General features: G+C 38.0%; 2 protein-coding genes across 9 annotated transcripts in view; one reads left to right on the top strand and one right to left on the bottom strand.

The window, feature by feature from the left end:
• The window catches only part of USP54 (ubiquitin specific peptidase 54), a 141,388-nt gene that overhangs the window by 87,521 nt on the left and 34,754 nt on the right, over nucleotides 1-19,113 (bottom strand). The window lies entirely within an intron of this gene.
• LOC113259181 (40S ribosomal protein S27-like) lies at nucleotides 11,069-11,377 on the top strand. The gene has a single exon (XM_026504482.3). The coding sequence runs from the start codon at nucleotides 11,142-11,144 to the stop codon at nucleotides 11,322-11,324; it is 183 nt and encodes a 60-aa protein (XP_026360267.1). The 5' UTR covers nucleotides 11,069-11,141; the 3' UTR covers nucleotides 11,325-11,377.

Raw genomic sequence — 19,113 nt, 5'->3', positions numbered from 1 at the left:
ACACCCTTCTACGTATTACACCCAGTTATAAAACAACTTTATTGAAAGGAGTTGTTTTATAAGCATACTGATTTTAAAACCTCATCAGCAGAAACCCTGCCAAATATGAAGTTCTGTTGTATTTCTATAGGTTACGAGAGAAAATATGAGCTGACTTTTAAAAAGATTTAATTAAGATTTATTGGTAAAATTAAACAGATTCAAGCAATGCCCAAAACTAATTAAGCTCTTACATTTTAACAATATACTAAATACTAAACTAAAGCACTCCTTTCACAACAGTAAGAGTGCCCAAATTAAAAAAAAAAAAAAAAGATACTACTGCTTTTCTTTTGCTAACCATTAGCATTCTAACTTAGGTCTCCTAGTGGTAGGTGGGGGTGGAGATGTCATTCTAAAGTGTGAAATATAGGATTTCTACTGATCAGTGCTAACTGCAAAAAAAAGAATGTATACAAATATCAAGGTCAAGCTCTCTAATCAAGTCATTCAGTGATGGTTATACATTTGTTGTAGGGCTAATCAAATAAAACTAGAGTAAATGGGGAAGAGTTACAGATCTTCAACACTGGTTACAATGTAACTACATAAAATGACTTTTCATATATTAGCCAGGCAGGGGAGGTGATCCACAGGAAAATCTCACCCTAACAGACTGTAATCTCTTTTGAAGCCCCTCAGAAAATACTTCACATAAAACTCTTCTATATAATCATATTCCACCCTGTATAAGTTATTTCTTGGGCCAGTAGGGCTTGAACTCACAATTGTGAGATTGAGACCTGAGCTGTGATCAAGAGTTGGACACTTGAGACACCTGGGTGGTTCAGTCAGTTAAGTGTCTGCCTCCAGCTCAGGTCATGATCCCAGGGTCCTGGGATGAAGTCCCACATCGGGTTCCTTGCTCATCGGGGAGCCTGCTTCTCCCTCTGCCTGCTGTTCCCGCTGCTTGTGCTCTTTCCCTCTCTCTCTCTCTTTCTCTGACAAATAAATAAATAAAATCTTTTTAAAAATTAAAAAAAAAAAGAGTTGGACACTTGACCAACTGAGCCACCCAGATGCCCCTATTTTTTGACATTTCCTACTTCCTTTTCAAGACTACACAAGAGATTCTGTCTCACACAGAGATAACCCTGCGTCAACCACTGGGCCTCTCCACCTAAAATAAATTCAGTAACTACAGGTGTCTGCTAGATAAGTGCCAAACTGCCTGTAGGAGAGTTTTTGTGAATTGCTAGGTCAAGAGGAAGAATGATATATATGGTTTCAGAAGTCATGTTTAAATGTCCTGGGATCCTAAAGCTGGATGACTGGTTACAACAGTACTTTTTTAAATTGTACTTTGACAAAACTTGTCATATTGTTCAAGTACTATGCAAGAACCATTACATATAATAGCCTTCCTTTGACCATAAGAGACAAAGACCTCAGAAAAAATATATATAAATATCATTAGTAGGGAGAAACTACCTCTAAGACTTGAATAAATCAAGAGAAATGGGGAGTAGGTGCAGGTTTAATGGAAGAACACAGCCTAAAAAGTCCCTACTCGGTCTGATACCACAACCTTTCCTAATCGGTCTCCACTAGCAAGCGACGTAGGGTACAGCAAAATGTTCAATTTAATGAAAGAACATTCTGCTTCTCTTAAAGTCATAAAAGAGAAACAGAATTTCTCTAAGAAAAACCAAGGTGACTCCCTCCTGGAGTAACCCCAAAGCAAAACCATTTTTGTTGGTTTTTATTTCTGAGATGCTAGTGATAATGCTGATGTTGGCAGTAAAGGCAAGAGCCGAGTGGCTCCAGAGTAGGAGCCAAATTGGAAAATAAAAGCCTCTTGATTCTCGTATCCAGAGGGTAGTGAGGAAGTCTGTGCACTTTTAAATAAACTATGGAGGATTGAGGTGGGGAGGAGCAGGGTAAGAGACTGCTTTATATCAAGCGGAAGTCCATGGAAACAGTAGCATTTGATCCCTAGGTTATATGCTCACAGCAAAAGAAAAAAAAAAAAAAGAGCTTAATTCAGAGCTGTAAAACTGGAGTTTCGGAAGAATGAAACTAAGATATGGACTTGATCTTAGTTAACAAGGAACCCCCCAAAAATATTCTAGCTTTTTGACTCTATATTCTAAGGGAGAATATACTGGAAAGTCCATGGAAAACAAGAAAAACTATACAGCTAATTTGTACCTAGTTTTTATTCTGAGATTTATTCACAGTGTTGATAAGTAGTGTGTATACCTTAAATATCCGATTATTTCACTTAAATACATATTCCTGAGAAGAGTTATATTGCAAAGAAGGGAAAAAGGAAAAAAACCTGATCCTAAGGGCACATTTTGGAGAAACTTTGGCTGTTAAGCACAGGCCTATGCAGTAAAACTATCCAAGAAAACGTCTGTGTATTTCTCATACAAATGGACTCAAAAAAAGAGGAAAGGGGCACCGGGGTGGCTCAGTAGGTTAAGCATCATTCTTTTAATTTCAGCTGGGGTCATGATCTCAGGGTTGTGGGCTCAAGCCAGTGCTGGTGTGGAGTCTGCTTGGGATTCTCGCTCTTCCTCTCCCTCAGCCCCTCCCCACCCCTGCTCATGCACATGCTCGCTTTCTCTCAAAAAAAAAAAAAAAAAAGAGGAAAGTCAGTCAGAGACCATTTATTTGGGTTTCTTGTATTACAATATCATCATCATTTAACATCATATATTAAATTACATCTTGCATCCTAAAAATTACTTCAAACAGCATTATCATTATGAATATTAGCCACATATCTCTAGAACAGGGCTTAAATTTTCTTAAATTAGACTGAAAGCTCCTAGAAAGCAATAAGAATGTGAACTATCTCTCAAGTACACTGCAAGATCACCTAAATCTAGTTTCACATAAAGTAAAAAATAAATAAATCTGTCATTCTCTTTTATTATTTGTTTTTAGACAGAGGGGAGAAAGAGAGTAAGGGGGAGAGAGAGAGAGAGAGAGAGAGAGAGAGAGAGAGAGACAGGAAGGGGGAGGGGCAGAGGGAGAGGGAGAATGAGAATCTTAATTCCACTATTGGGTATTTACCCAAAGAAAACAAAAAGACTAATTTGAAAAGATATATGTACCCTTATGTTTATTGCAGCATTTTTTACAATAGCCAGTATATGGAAGCAACCTGTGTCTGTCAGTAGATGAATGGATAAGGAAAATGTGGTATGTGTGTGCACACACACACACACACACACACACACACAATGGAATATTACACAGCCATAAAAATGGATGAGATTGTGCCATTTGAGACAAAATGGATGGACCTAGATGGTATTATGCTAAATGAAATAAGTCAGACTGAAAAAGACAGATACCATATGATTCCACTCATAAATGGAATCTAAAAAAAAAGAAAAAAGAAAAAACAAACAAAAGCAGAATCAGACCTATAAATACAGAGACCAAACTGATGGTTGCTGGGAGTGGGGGCAAAATGGGTGAAGGGAAGAGGGAGGCTTCTAGTTACGGAATAAATAAGTCAATAAAGGCACAGCATAAGGAATACAGTTAATGATATTGTAATAACAATGTAATGGGACAGGAGCTACACTTGTGGTGAAAACTTGTTAAATCACTAAGTTGTACACTTGAAACTAACATAACATTGTGTGTCAAACTATACTCAAATAAAAGGACAAGGAAAAAAAGAACCAAATTGAGTCTACAATTGCAGTAAGCTGGCGGCAGAGTAATTTATACTTTTGGCAATATTGTTTTCTGAATTATTTTTGGTCCTCTCTACCAGTAGTGAAAGCCTCTGAGATTTTTATCATACTGCAGCAAACTTCAACTGACTTTGGGTAGAGTTACTGATAATGTGTTAACATGTACATGCTAAATTTTTCCCTATGCTCAACTGAACATTAAATATCAAACGGTTGTGCCAGACAATTCAATGGGGAAAGAATAGTCTCGTTAACAAATGGCATTGAGGCAACTGGATATCCATATGTAAGAGGATGAAGTTGGACTCCTGTCACACACATGTAAAAATTAACTCACAATGGGCTCAAATATCCAAATGAATGAGTAAAACTATAAAACTTTTAGAAGAAAATATAAGCATATATCTTCATGACCATGAGTTAGGCAAAGTCTTCTTAGATATGACATAAGCAGCAAAAGAAAAAATAGATAAATTTGACTTCATCAAAATTAATAAGACAACCCAAAGAATGGGAATAAATATTTGCAAATTATATATAAGGGACTTGTGTCTAGACTATATAAAGAATTCTTACAACAGAATAATAAAAACAATCCAAATTATAAATGGACGTCTTTTAAAACCCCAATTACAAAAGGATCTGAATAGGTACGACTCCAAAGAAGATTTGAAAAACTGCTCAACAACAGAGTACAGAAAGAGGCAGGAGTGACTTTACACTGGAGAAACCTGACAACCAGTGCCTTAGCTAGGTGATCAAGCTCAGTATCAACAATGATAAATCATATCAATAAAACACACCCTTGATATGATGAGAATGACACTGTATCTCTGTTATCTTCTACTCAAAAACCTTAACCCCAGTCCAATTATGAGAAAATTATGAGACAAATTCCAACAGAGGGGCATCTTACAAAATACTTGACCAGTACTCCCCAAAACTATCAAGATCATCAAAGATCATCAAAGTATGCAAAACCATTATAGCTAAGAGAAGCCAGCAAGAACTGACAAGTAATGTAATGTGGAATTTTTTTAAAAGATTTATTTATTTACTTTAGAGACAGAGCAGGAGCAGGACGGGCAGAGGGAGACAGAATCCCAAGCAGACTCCATTCCAAGTGTGGAGCCCGATGAAAGGCTCCATCTCATGACACTGAGATCACAACCTGAGCCAAAACCAAGAGTCTGATGCTTAATCGAATGTACCACCCAGGCGCCCCTGAAATGTGGAATTTTATATAGGAAGTTGGAATAGAAAAAAGATATTAGGTAAAAACTGAAGGCATTTGAATAAACTATGGACTTCAGTTAAAAACAACATATCAATATCATTTCATTAATTGTAACAAATGTACTATCCTAATGTAAAAAATTAATAATAGGAGAAACTGTGGGGGGGGAACCATATGGGAACTCTTTCTACACTCTGCTCAATTTTTCTATAAATCTAAAACTGCTCTAAAAAGTAAACTATTTTTAGTAATGATAATTAATAATTTTAAATATACTTAAAAGTATTTTTAAAATAATTTTTAATAATAGTAAGTTTTTAAACACAAGTTAAATAACAACAAAATCGAAATCAAAATCACAAGGCACCTGGGTGACTCAGTCGGTTAAGTGTCTGACTCGGTTTCGGCTCCGGTTATGATCAGGGTGGTGAGATCGAGTCCTGCGATGGGCTCTGTGCACAGTGGGGAGTCTACTTGAGATTCTCTCCCTCTTCTTCTGGCCCTTCCCTGACTCACATTCTTGCTCTCTCTCACTCTCTCTCTCTCTCTCAAATAAATAAATGTTTTTAAAAAAATCAAAGTCACAATGAGATACCTCTTCACACTCACTAGGATGACTATAATCAAAAAGATAATGAGTGCTGGCAAGAATATGAAGAAATCTAAAACCTCCTACACTTACAGTGGAAATGTAAAATGGTAGAGCCACCTTAGAAAACAGTCCGGCAGATCCTCAAAAGATTAAACATAGAATTACAATATGACCTAGCAATTCTACTCCTAGCCATATACCCAAGAGAAAATAAAACGCATTTCTTCAAAAACTTAAACATGAGTGTGCATAGCAGCATTGTTCTTAATAGCCAAAAAAGTGGAAACAATCCAAATTTATACCAACTTACGAACAGATAAATAAATTGTGGTATATTCATACAATGGAATAGTATTAAACCATTAGAATGAAGTACTAATATATGCTATAATATGTATGAACCTCAAAAGCATGCTAAGTAAAGTAGCCAATCACAAAAGACCACCTATCGCATGATTCTAATTATATGAAATGTCCAGAATAGGCATAGCATTTCTTTTGAGGGTAATAAAAATATTCTAAAATTGATTGTAGTAATGGTTGTTCAACTCAGTGAATATATTAAAAACTACTGAATAGTACACTTTTAGTGGGTGACTTGTCTGGTATGTGAATTACATCTCAATAAAGCTGTTTTTCAAGAAATCACAGTTTCTCTTTTTAAAAACAAGGACACTCTTTATTTCATGTCTGTGGTTTACATTAGGTCCCAATAAACAACAGCAGCTGCCACCTGGTAAACTAGATGGCTTCAAACGCTTGGCAAACAACTTCTGTGTGTATGAGATTTTGAACGGTTGTTTTTAAAGAATACATAAGCAAAGAAAATCAGTCTGTCAGTACATTTTTACACTCTGACATTGTCATTTAATTCAGGACAGAATGAAATCACCATTTCCCTAAATCAAGAAACCAACAATAATACTATTGCTTACACTTATGTCCAAAGTAGATGGAGACAGATAATTCACTCTGACAAAAATAAGGCTGAAAATGCCATCAAAAAGGCACAACAGCAAAAGTCAGAGTGCATGTCTTGTGTTTACATGGAAAGACAGAACAGATGAACAAAGCAGGCTGAAGTGATATTCACTGGGCATACTCTTTGCTAAACAATTACAAACATTCCCCCACATGTCTGTAGAAATCCTTCCTGTGGCTTCTTGGGCATATTTCCCTAGAGTACTCCCTCAGAAGCTGACTTAAAACCATCTGTTTGAGGGGCACCTGGGTGGCTCAGGCAGTTAAGCGTCTGCCTTCAGCTCAGGTCACGATCCCAAGGTCCTGGGATAGAGCTCTGTATTGGGCTCTCTCTGCTCAGTAGGGAGTCTGCTTCTCCTTTGACCTCTGTTTGCTGCTCCCCGTGCTTGTGCTATCTCCCTACCTCTCTGTCAAATAAATAAATAAAATCTTAGAAAAAACAAAACATCTGTTTGATAAACAATCTGACTGCATCCAGGGTTCACAAAAAAACAGAGAGCTAAGAACCTTTGGTGGGTGAAAAGAGGACAGAAGAAAAAAAGTGGGCAGGTATTTACCTTCATTGAAGGGACATAAATACCACTCCTGAGATGGTGATCTGAACTAGGAATAAGGAAAAGGGGAGATGTGACAGCACAGTATTAATGATTTAGGAAAGGAAACTGGACCTTTGTGACAATTTATTTCCTTTTCTTAGACAAGCAAAGAATTTAAATGTACAGTTCACAGAAAGAAAAAATTGGTGACCACTAAAGATAAGAAAAATTTCCTATCCATTTATAATTAAAGAAGTGCAAAAGAAAGATACATATCGTTTTTCAGATCTCGGATTGCCAAATATTTAAAAGTTGGATAAAATCAGTGTAGGTGAGGGTACAGAGAAGGATAAATTCTCATTTACTCTTGGTAGTGTTAAAATAAATTTGGCAGTATTTCTCAAATTTTAAATACTTATATCTTTGTTTCAGCGATTCAACTTCTAGAAATTTACCCTGCAACGGCACTGGAGGAGATAATGCTAAGTGAAATAAGTCAACCAGAGAAAGACAACTATCATATGATTTCTCTCATCTATGGAACATAAGAACTAGGATGATTGGTAGGGGAGGAAAGGGATAAAGAAGGGGGGTAATCAGAAGGGGAAATGAAACATGAGAGACTGTGGACTATGAGAAACAAACTGAGGGCCTCAGAGGGGAGGGGGGTGGGGGAATGGGATAGGCTGGTGATGGGTAGTAAGGAGGGCACGTATTGCATGGTGCACTGGGTGTTATACAAAACTAATGAATCATCGAGCCTTACATCGGAAACCAGGGATGTACTGTATGGTGACTAACATAATATAATAAAAAAATCATTAAAAAATAAATAAATAAATAAAATAAATCCATATGTTCAAAAAAAAAAAAAAAAGAAAGAAATTTACCCTGCAGTTGCAAAGATAAATGTAAATGGACATTTACAGTTACACTACTTATAATAAATAAAAACTATCTGTCAATGTGGGACTGGTTAGGGGCGCCTGGGTGGCTCAGTCATTAAGCGTCTGCCTTTGGCTTGGGTCGTGATGCCAGGGTCTTAGGATCGAGCCCGGCGTTGGGCTCCCTGCTCAGTGGGAAGCCTGCTTCTCCCCCTCCCACTACCCCTGCTTGTGTTCCCTCTCTTGCTGTCTCTCTGTCAAATAAATAAATAAAATCTTCAAAAAAAAAATAGGGGACTGGTTAAATTATGGTAAGTCTCATTTGGGAATATTTACAGAGGAAATAATATACGTAGGACTAGTTCAAAATAACCATGGGATTTACTTCAAAATAATCACATGTTGACTAGGGGGAGTAACAAGGGAGTATAGATAAAACACAACTGACCATGTATTTAATAATTTTCATGAGGCTGGTGATGGGTACATGTGGTTCATTATACTCTTCTCCTTATTTTTGTACATGCTTAAAATTAGCCATAATAAAAATATACAAAACTATGAAACAACATCATTGAAGAGGACAGTGGATAAAGGTACTGACCTACATAACTTTGGAAATTACTGGAGTCTGTTAGACTAAAAGCACAGGGAACTGCACATTAGTATTGTACTCTAGCTAATAAAGCTGTTTCCCACTGGTGTTCAGATTAACAATTCTGAAACCACTATACATATTTACTGAACCTGAACAATTAGGTAACTGAATGGTGGATGGTAGAAGTGTTCTCACTTTTGGAATGGAAGATTACAGATAAGCAGGAAGAAAAGGTTAAAATGATCCATGTGGTAATGGATTAGAGTTAGAATATGAATGTGTGTTTAGCTTAATAAAAATATAGATGGTTACATCTAGAAATAGTTATAGATATGTATATATGCATATACACATATATGTACTTATTCTGTCGGCTGAGAATGCTTAGAATCAATGACACCCTAGTTGTAACAAGCATACCTAGAGACAAGATCTTAGTTTCTAACACCACTCTCCAACAAAAGAAACCCAGGTTTCTTGGAGAAATGGCTGATTCCAGGACTGGGACAGGAAATACACAAGATGAGCCTGAGCATCTTATAATGTCAGAAACTAAGGAAATGCTAAAAACAAAACAAAAATCCTAAATTGACAGAGGTATCTCAAAGGGACACAGGAGACAAACCGAATGAGCTTCTAAAAGCCAAATCTGATTATAACCTGAAGTACAAAATAAGTATCTTTGAGTCCATACTGATAATAAGGAAATGATTAAATAAACAAATGGAAAAGAACAAACTTCCTTTGCAGGAGAATTCCAAATAATTTATACAGATACTCCACCTGCAAGGATGGGGACCATAAATCCCACTCCTTAAGTGCGTGGAGACCTCCCTCCAAAAACTGCAGCATGGAGGGGCACCTGGGTGGCTCAGTCAGTTAAGCACCTGACTCCTGATTCAGCTCAGGTCATGATCTCAGGGTCCTGAGATCAAGCGTCACGTCAGGCTTTGCACTGGGAGTGGAGCCAGCTTAAGATTCTCTCTCTCCCTCTCTCTCTTAAAAAAAAAAAAAAAAAAAAGTACAGCACGGAAAAAGGGAAGGGGGAGACTAACTTTAGCGGAGAAACTTGACAACCTCAGCCAGGTGATTAAGGTCATTATCAACAATGACAAATCATGTCGATAATATATACCCTTGATACGATGTAATAAGAAGAGCACTGTATCTCTGTGATCTTCCACCCGTGAAAATTAATAAAGGGAAACCTCACTAAAATGGACTCTGGATGCTAGAAGGGGAGGCTGGAAGGGGGATCTGTACCACTCTATATCAATTACAGGAGGAACTGTCAATTACAAATTCAACAGAAGAATCATCACTGGAAAAAAATCATCAACTACAGCTCCCAACAGATGGAAATGTATATTACATCTCGTATAAAAAATCTGCTAACTGCAACTCAGGCAATGAAAATTCACCCTACACTCTTGCTTTCCTCCAATGGACTTTTGTTCAAAACAACCCCTCCCAACTTCCTCTTTCTCCATAAAATAATGTTCCTCTCCTTTGTTTGCGAGATTTGCCTATGGCTTTGCCATATAGCTTGCACAGCCTGAATTGCAATTCTCTGTTATTCCCAAATGAACATATTTTTGCTGGTAAAATAAACTGTTTGCTGGTAAGACTGTTTTACTTTTAACATTAATACACTCAAAAACCCACAACCCCAGTCTAATTATGAGAACAACATCAGACAAACTCCAAAAGAGAAGCATCCTAAAAATACTTGACTAGTACTCCTCAAAACCATCAAGGTCATCAAAAACAAGGAAGTCTGTGACAGCCACGAAGCGCCTAAGGAGACATGACTACTAAATTAACATGGTGCTCTGGATGGGACCCTGGGACAAAGAAAAGACATTACATAAAAGCTGAGGAAATCTGAAATGGTTAATAATGATGTATCAATATCGATTCATTAACTGCAATAAATACTCTAAAATGTTAAAAATAATGAAAACTGGATGAGGAACTATATAGAGAACTCTGTACTATCATCTCAATTTTTCAGTAATCTAAAACTGCTCTAAACAACAAAATCTGTTTTAAAGCTTATGAAAAAAGGACAGAAACTTAATAAAAATCAGTAGTGCATTTTTAAAAATCTCATGCAAATGAAAAATTATGTAGCAGGGGCACCTGGGTGGCTCAGACGGTTAAGCGTCTACCTTTGGCTTAGGTCATGATCTCAGAGTCCTGGGATTGAGCCCCACAATCGGGCTCCCTGCTCAGTGGGGAGTCTGCTTCTCCCTCTGCCCCTTATCCCACTAGTACTCTCTCTCAAATAAATAAATAAATAAATAAATAAATAAATAAATAAATAATATTTTAAAAAGAAATTCTTTTTAAAAAAAATAAAAATTATGTTAACAGAGAAAAAAGTAAATCTCATGCAAATAATTTCTAGTGTATTTACTACTCCTAAAAGAATACATCCCAGTGAAATGCTGTCTCATAGAAACTAGCCTAGATAAAGATTATAAAGACATTAGGATTTTTTTTTTTTTTTTTTTTTTTTTTTTTTTTGCTTTCCAGTGGCGACAACCTCCTCATGAGAGGACCTCCTCCACCCATCCCCAGAGTAGGAAAAAAGTAAGCACAAGAAGTGCCTGATGCAGAGCCCCAACTCCTACTTCATGGATGTGAAGTATCCAGGATGCTACAAAATCAGTACCATCGTTAGCCACGCACAAACAGTAGTTTCGTGTGTTGGCTTCTCCACTGCCCTTCCCCAGTGTACAGGAGGAAAAGCAAGGCTTACAGAAGGATGCTCCTTCAGATGCAAGCAGAACTAAAAGCACCCTGATGGAATTAAGGTCTTAATACTATTTGGAAGCAATGACCAAGTTTGTGACTGTCACTGAATATACATTATTTAGTATCTACAACGTATAGCACTGGGCCACATGATTTAAAAGTTAAATTCTATGCTAAATGCACCAATAATTTTTTTCTGTTTTTGTTTTTTCTGGATATTCCCTTGACACTAGTCACTAAGTAGTATTCCAGCAGTTCCGTTCAAGGAAAGAGCAGTATGAATCTTAGCAAAAATAAGTAATCATTTTTCACTTCAGACTATTTAACTGTCTTTTCCTATAGGCGGAGCTCTTCAGTAAGAATGTATATCAATAATAATTGCCTACATTTGCATAGTATTTATAGTTTGCAAAGCATGTATGCCCACTTTCACAGGTCTACACCACTCCACTCCAGGAAGGCCTCCAGGCTGGATTCACACTCTTGGTAAGCACCCCATAGCATTGCATTAATCTCTAACTTAACCACCATACATTCATTGTTCAGTGATCTGAAGAATGTTGTGTCTTGCCCCAAAAGCTGTAAGCTTCTTAAGGTTAGGTATCATGCTGTATTAATCTTTGAGTACCCGGGGCTTAATGTTGTACCTGGAATATTTTAGATGTTTAATTAATATTTGATGAATGAATTTAAAAACTCTGGATGAATTACATAAACTTACTTCTCAGCAGGGTTCTGGTTATACTAAACTTTTAAAATAATGATACTGGCTTTGTGGGTGTTACTATTTTAAACTGTCATTATTTAAAACAATAAATATATTAAAATAAATTTTAAAAAAAAGAATTAAAAGCACCCTGAATCAAGATGAGTGGAAAACTATCCCAATAAACACATTTTGGGATATAGATAGAGATAGAGATATATTTTTTTAATCTAACACAAACACTGATTTAGGGAATATTATTACATTTTTATTAAGTACTCTGTATCTATGCACAGACAGGACAAATTAGAGGACATTAGAACTTACTCATCCTTGAAATCGAAAGAAGACAACATAAAGAGTCTGTGAGATTCAGCATGATAATACTTACATTATATGATAATGTAGTCCCTATAAATTGTGTAAGTAGAAATTTGGTATATTTTAAATGCATTAGAAAAGGTTACTCTTTAGAAGGGCCATATGCACCCCAATGTTCATAGCAGCATTGTCCACAATAGCTAAATTGTGGAAGGAGCCGAGATGCCCTTCAACAGATGACTGGATTAAGATGTGGTCCATATATACAATGGAATATTACTCAGCCATCAAAAAGAACGATTTCTCAACATTTGCAGCAACATGGACGGGACTGGAGGAGATAATGCTAAGTGAAATAAGTCAAGCAGAGAAAGACAATTATCATATGGTTTCACTCATTTATGGAACAAAAGAAGTAGGAAGATCAGTAAGAGACGAAAGGGAAGAAGAAAGGGGGGGCGTAAACAGAAGGGGGAATGAACCAAGAGAGACTACAGACTCTGAGAAACAAACTGAGGGCTTCAGAGGGGAGGGGGGTGGGGGAATGGGATAGGCTGGTGATGGGTATTAAGGAGGGCACACATTGCATGGTGCACTGGGTGTTACATGCAAGTAATGAATCATGGAACTTTACATCAAAAACTAGGGATGTACTGTATGGTGACTAACATAATAAAAAATTATTATTAAAAAAAGAAAAAAAGGTTACTCTTTAAATACTGGTGTGTGTGTGTGTGTGTGTGTGTGTGTGTGTGTGTGTGTGCCTATTTAACTTTATTTTTAATTTTTTATTATGTTATGTCTGTATGTTTGGGGTAAATACCCAGTAGTGCAATTGCTGGGTCACAGGGTAGCTCTATTTTTAACTTTTTGAGGGACCTCCACAGTGTTTTCCAAAGTGGCTGTACTAACTTGCATTCCCACCAACAGTGTAAGAGGGATCGCCTTTCTCCACATCCTCTCCAACATTTGTTGTTTCCTGCCTTGTCCATTTTTGCCATTCTAACTGGCATAAGGTGGTATTTCAATGTAGTTTTGATTTGAAGTTCTCTGATGGCTAATGATTTTGAATATTTTTTCATGTGTCTGTTACCCATTTGTATGTCTTCATTGGAAAAGTGTCTGTTCATATCTTCTGCCCATTTTTTGATTTGATTATTTGTTTCATGTGTATTGAGTTTGAGAAGTTCTTTATAGATCTTGGATACCAGTCTTTCATCTGTAGTGTCATTTGCAAATGTCTTCTCCCATTCCATGGGGTGCCTCTTAGTTTTTTTGACTGTTTCCTTGGCTGTGCAGAAGCTTTTTATCTTGATGAAGTCCCACAAGTTCATTTTATCTTTTGTTTCTCTTGCCATTAGAGATGTGTCATAAAAGAAGTTGCTGTGGCCAATGTCAAAGAGGTTACAGCCTATGTTCTCCTCTATGATTTTGATGGATTCCCGTCTCAAATCGAGGTCTTTCAACCATTTGGAGTTTATCTTTGTGTATGGTGTGAGAGAGTGGTCAAGTTTCATTCTTTTGCATACAGCTGTCCAATTTTCCAGCACCATTTATCGAAGAGACTGTCTTTTTTCCACTAGGTGTTTTTTCCTGCTTTGTCAAAGATTAGTTGCCCAAAGAGCCAAAGGTCCATTTCTGGGTTCTCTATTCTGTTCCAATGGTCTATGTGTCTGTTTTTGTGCCAGTACTATGCTGTCTTGGTGATCACAGCTTTGTAGTATAGCTTGAAATCCAGCAACATGATGCCCCCAGCTTTGTTTTTCCTTTTCAACATTTCCTTGGCAATTCGGGACCTTTTCTGGTTCCACACAAATTTAAGGGCTGTTTGTTCTAGCTCTTTGAAAAATGTCATTGGTATTTTGATCGTTATGGCATTGAAAGTGTAGATTGCTCTGGGTAGCATAGACATTTTAACTATGTTTATTCTTCCAATCCATGAGCATGGAATGTTTTTCCATCTTTTTGTGTCTTCCTCAATGTCCTTCAACAGTGATCTCTAGTTTCTAGAATATAGATCCTTTACCTCTCTGGTTAAGTTAATTCCGAGATAACGTATGATTTTTGGTGCTATTGTAAATGGAATCGATTCTCTAATTTCTCTTTCTTCAGTCTCATTGTTTGTGTATAGAAATGCAACTGATTTCTGAGCATTGATTTTGTAACCCGCCACATTATTGAATTGTTCTATAAGTTCTAGTAATTTGGGGGTGGAGTCTTTTGGGTTTTCCATATAAAGTATCATGTCATCTCCAAAGAGAGACAGTTTGACTTCTTCCTTGCCAAGTTGAATACCTTTTATTCCTTTTTGTTGTCTGATTGCTGTTGCAAGGACTTCTAGTACTATGTTGAATAATAATGGTGAGAGTAGGCATCCTTGTACTTTTCCTGATCTTAAGGGAAAGGCTTTCAGCTTTTCCCCATTGAGAATGATATTCACTGTAGGCTTTTCATAAATGGTTTTTATAAAATTGAGCAACAAACCCTCTATCCCTTCACTCTGAAGGGTTTTAATCAGGAAAGGATGTTGTATTTTGTCAAATGCTTTTTCTGCATCAATTGAGAGGATCATACGGTTCCTGACTCTTTTCTTGTTGATGTGATCTATCACACTGATCGATTTGCGAATGTTGAACCACGCTTGCATCCTAGGGATGAATCCCACTTGGTCGTGATGGATAATCCTTTTAATGTACTGTTGGATCCTATTAGCTAGGATCTTGTTGAGAATTTTGGTGTCCATATTCTTCAAGGATATCGGTCTGTAATTCTCCTTTTTGATGGGATATTTGCCTGGTTTGGGGATCAAGGTAATACTGGCCTCATAGAATGAGTTTGGTAGTTTTCCTTCTGTTTCTATTTTTTGAAACAGCTTCAGGATAGGTATTATTTCTTCTTTGAATGTTTGGTAGAATTCCCTGGGGAATCCGTCAGGCCCTGGACTCGTTTTGGGGGAGGTTTGTTTTTGTTTTTTTTTTAAGATTTTATTTATTTGTTTGAGAGACACAGCCAGCGAGAGAGGGAACACAAGCAGGGCGAGTGGGAGAGGAAGAAGCAGGCTCCCAGCTGAGAAGCCTGATGTGGGGCTCGATCCCAGAACGCTGGGATCATGCCCTGAGCCGAAGGCAGATGCTTAACAACTGTGCCACCCAAGCGCCCCTTGGGGGAGGTTTTTGATCACTGCTTCAATCTCTTCATAATTAATCGGTCTGTTTAAATGATCAATTTCTTCCTGTTTCAGACTTGGTAGTTTATAAGTTTCCAGGAAGGCATCCATTTCTTCCAGGTTGTTTAATTTATTGGCATATAGTTGTTGATAATAGTTCCTATTTCTTTGGTGTTGGTTGTGATCTCTCCCCTTTCATTCATAATATTATTAATTTGGGTCCTTTCTCTATTCTTCTGAATAAGTCTGGGCAGTGGCTTATCAATCTTATTTATCCTTTCAAAGAACCAACTTCTACTCTACTGTGCTCCTGGTTTCTAATTAATTTATCTCTGCTCTAATCTTGATCAACTGCCTTCTCATGCATGGGTTAGGCCTATTCTTTTGTTCCAGCTCCAGCTTCTTGAGGTGAGAATATAAAAACTGCATTTTAGATTTTTCTATTTTTCTGAGTGAGGCTTGGATGGCTATGTATTTCTCCTTAAGACTGCCTTTGCAGTGTCCCATAGGTTTTGGACCGTTGTGTTTTAGTTCTCATTGGTTTCCATAGATTGCTTAAGCTCATCTTTAATTCCCTGGTTTACCCCATCATTCTTAAGCAGGATGGTTCTTCGTTTCCAAGTGTTTGAGTTTCTTCCAAATTTTTCCTTGTGATTGAGTACCAGTTTCAAACCATTGTGGTCTAAGAATATGCGGGGAATAATCTCAGTCTTTTGCTATCGGTTGAGACCTGTACTGTGACCCAGTATATGGTCTATTCTGGAGAAAGTTCCATGTGCATTTGAAAAGAATGAGTATTCTGTTGTTCTAGGGTGTAGTGTTCTGTATATATCTATGAGGTCCATCTGGTCCAGTATGTCATTCAAAGGTCTTGTTTCTTGTTGATTTTCTGCTTAAGTGATCTGTCTATTGCTGAGAGCAGAATGTTGAGGTCCCTTACTATTAACGTATTATTATCTATATGTCTCCTTATTCTGGTTAAGGGTTGGCTTGTGTATGTAGCTCCTCCCCTGTTGGGGGCATAGATATTTTTAATTGCCATATCCACTTACTGGATACATCCTTTAAGAATAATATAGTGTCCTTCTGTATCTCTAACTACAGTCTTTAGTTTAAAATCTAATCTGTCTGATATGAGAATTGTTCCCCCGGCTTTCTTTTGAGGTCCACTGGCATGAAAAATGGTTCTCCATCCCTTCACTTTCAGTCTGGATGTATCTTTAGGTCCAAAATGAGTCTCTTGTAGACAGCATACGGATGGGTCATGTCTTTTTATCCAATCTGCAACCTTGTGGCATTATGGGAGCATTTAGGCCATTCACATTGAGAGTGATTATTGAGAGATATGATTTTAATGATGTCATGTTGCCTGTGAAATCTTTGTTTCTGTAGATTGTAAATGTCTGTTCTGTATCACTCTTGGGGTCTTTTTAATTTTATAGAACCCCCCTTAATATTTCCTGTAGGGCTGGCTTGGTGGTCACATATTCTTTCAGTTTCTGCCAGTCTTGGAAGGTCCTTGTCTCTCCATCAATTCTGAATGACAGCCTTGCTGGATAAGGGATCCTTGGCTGCATGTTCTTCTCACTTAGTGTTCTGAATATGTCTTCCCCCTGGCCACTTTCAAGATTGTATCCTTGGATCTAATATTTGCAAATTGCACTATTATGTGACATGGTGTTAGTCTGTTCTCATTGATCTTGGGAGGGGTCCTCTCTGCCTCTAGAACACGAATGCTTGTTTCCTTTGCCAGATTAGGGAAGTTCTCAGCTACAATTTGTTCAAATATCTCTTCTAGATCTCTCTCTTTTTCCACCCCCTTGGGGATGCCGATGATTCTGATATTGGAACATTTCATTGAGTCAGTAATCTCCCGTAATCTACATTCTCGAGATTGGATTTTTTTTGAGCCATGTTTCTGTTTTTTTCCCTCTTTTCTACCATCCCATCTTCCAATTCACTAATTCGTTCTTCTACCTCATTTACCCTGGCCGTCAGAGCATCCCGTTTAGACTGCATTTGATTCATAGCATTTATAATTTCTGCCAGATTCACTCTCATTTCTGCCCTTAGAGATTCTATACTCATTAATATTTTTGTTAATATTTTTTTCAAGCCTGCACATCATCTTGATGATTGTTACTCTGAACTCCATTTCTGACAATTTGGTTATATCCATATCCATTAGTTCTGTGGCAGAGGCCACAGTCTCTGTTTCTTTTCTTTGTTGGGGATTCCTCCTCCTTGTCATTCTGATGAGGAGAGCTTGCGGGGATATACAGAGCCCAAATTACTGACCAGGACCCAGGCAATGTGCACTTGTTTTATAGGGACCTTAGGGACATAGGCTTCTTGATTTTTCAGCCTGCCTTCTGGGGGAGGGGCCTGCCGTGCTGATACTCAGGCAACCCTGGTGGGGTAGAGTTGCCCTGTCCCCTGTGGGAGGGGATGGGGATGGGCACAATGTGAACCGGTATTTCTGGGCTTTTGTTCTTTGGCAGCTTTCCCTGGCAGTTTTCTGTGACTCTTCTGAGAGTCAGAGCCGCAGTGGCCATATCTTAGTCTCTGTCTCAGAACAGAAGGATTGCAGTCTGCTCTCCACTGCGCTCTCCTGGCCACTTTAACTCTGTTTCTGTCAGTGCTGCTAAAAACCCTGCAGCGTCCCGGGTTGTGTGCCCCACAGCCACTCTCCCAGTCCTCGCTCCCAGGGCCCACACGTCTCTGTCTTTTGTGCTTCTAACACCACCAGCCACCCCCGATTCCCGCGCGCACTCCCCAGCTCCCTGTTTCAGTGTGGTTCATGCGTGCTCCAGAGCTCCGGTTTTCAGTCTGGTCACGCGCGCATTCCCGGGCTCACACTCTCAGTCAGCTTTCTCACGGGTGCTGGTCTGAGAGTCCAGCCTGCTCCCCAGTGCAGGTGGCTATTGCTTCCCGGCCCCCGAGCGTGGCTGTTCCCTCCCCCTTCCGTTTATCTTCCGGTATCTGTGTGCGGATTCACGGCTCCCCGCTTCAGACCTCAATACCCAGCACTGGAAATGTTTGTTTGTAGAGATCCAGATGTATCTACCTATGTCTCAGGCTGATTTCGTGGGTGTTCAGGATAATCTGGTCAATTCAGGGGACTAGCTGAGAAAAGGTCCCCTTCTCCTACACCATCTTTTTTCTCACCTAAATACTGTTGATATATATATAATAAATAGTTATTTCTTTCGCAAATACATAAAAAAGGCATAAAAATATTAAAGGAGAGCAAATGGTGATGAATGGAATAAGAAGGAATGAAGTGAGACTACGGATTCTATTTGATCTTTAAAACTCTAATAAGAGAATTCTACACTGAACTTCTCATCTCATGAACTATATCTTAAATATTTTAAATCATTAAATATTTACTGAGCCTATTTACTACTGTAAGCCAGATATAGTGCTAATATTAGAGATAAAATATGACTAAAATCAGGGGAACTTCAAAGTGTTCACAAATGAGGGGAAAAAGAAAAACTGTAAAAGAGCTGTGAACAAAGGCCCTTGAAAAGTCTATAAAGGCTTTCCAGAGGAAGTAATAACTGAATTGGGTTTTAACACTATTGTATAATAAAGAATTTGACTGGTCTTTGTGCCTGGTTCCTGGGAG

The sequence above is a fragment of the Ursus arctos genome, unplaced genomic scaffold (genome assembly GCF_023065955.2).
Source record: "Ursus arctos isolate Adak ecotype North America unplaced genomic scaffold, UrsArc2.0 scaffold_7, whole genome shotgun sequence".
Lineage (NCBI taxonomy): Eukaryota > Metazoa > Chordata > Mammalia > Carnivora > Ursidae > Ursus > Ursus arctos.
The sequence above is the reverse complement of the archived record's forward strand: the minus strand, read 5'-3'. Positions and strand labels throughout refer to the sequence as shown.

Coding starts and splice junctions, on each gene's coding strand:
- LOC113259181 (XM_026504482.3), top strand. CDS start 11,142: ATGCAGAGCCCCAACTCCTACTTCATGGATGTGAAGTATCCAGGATGC.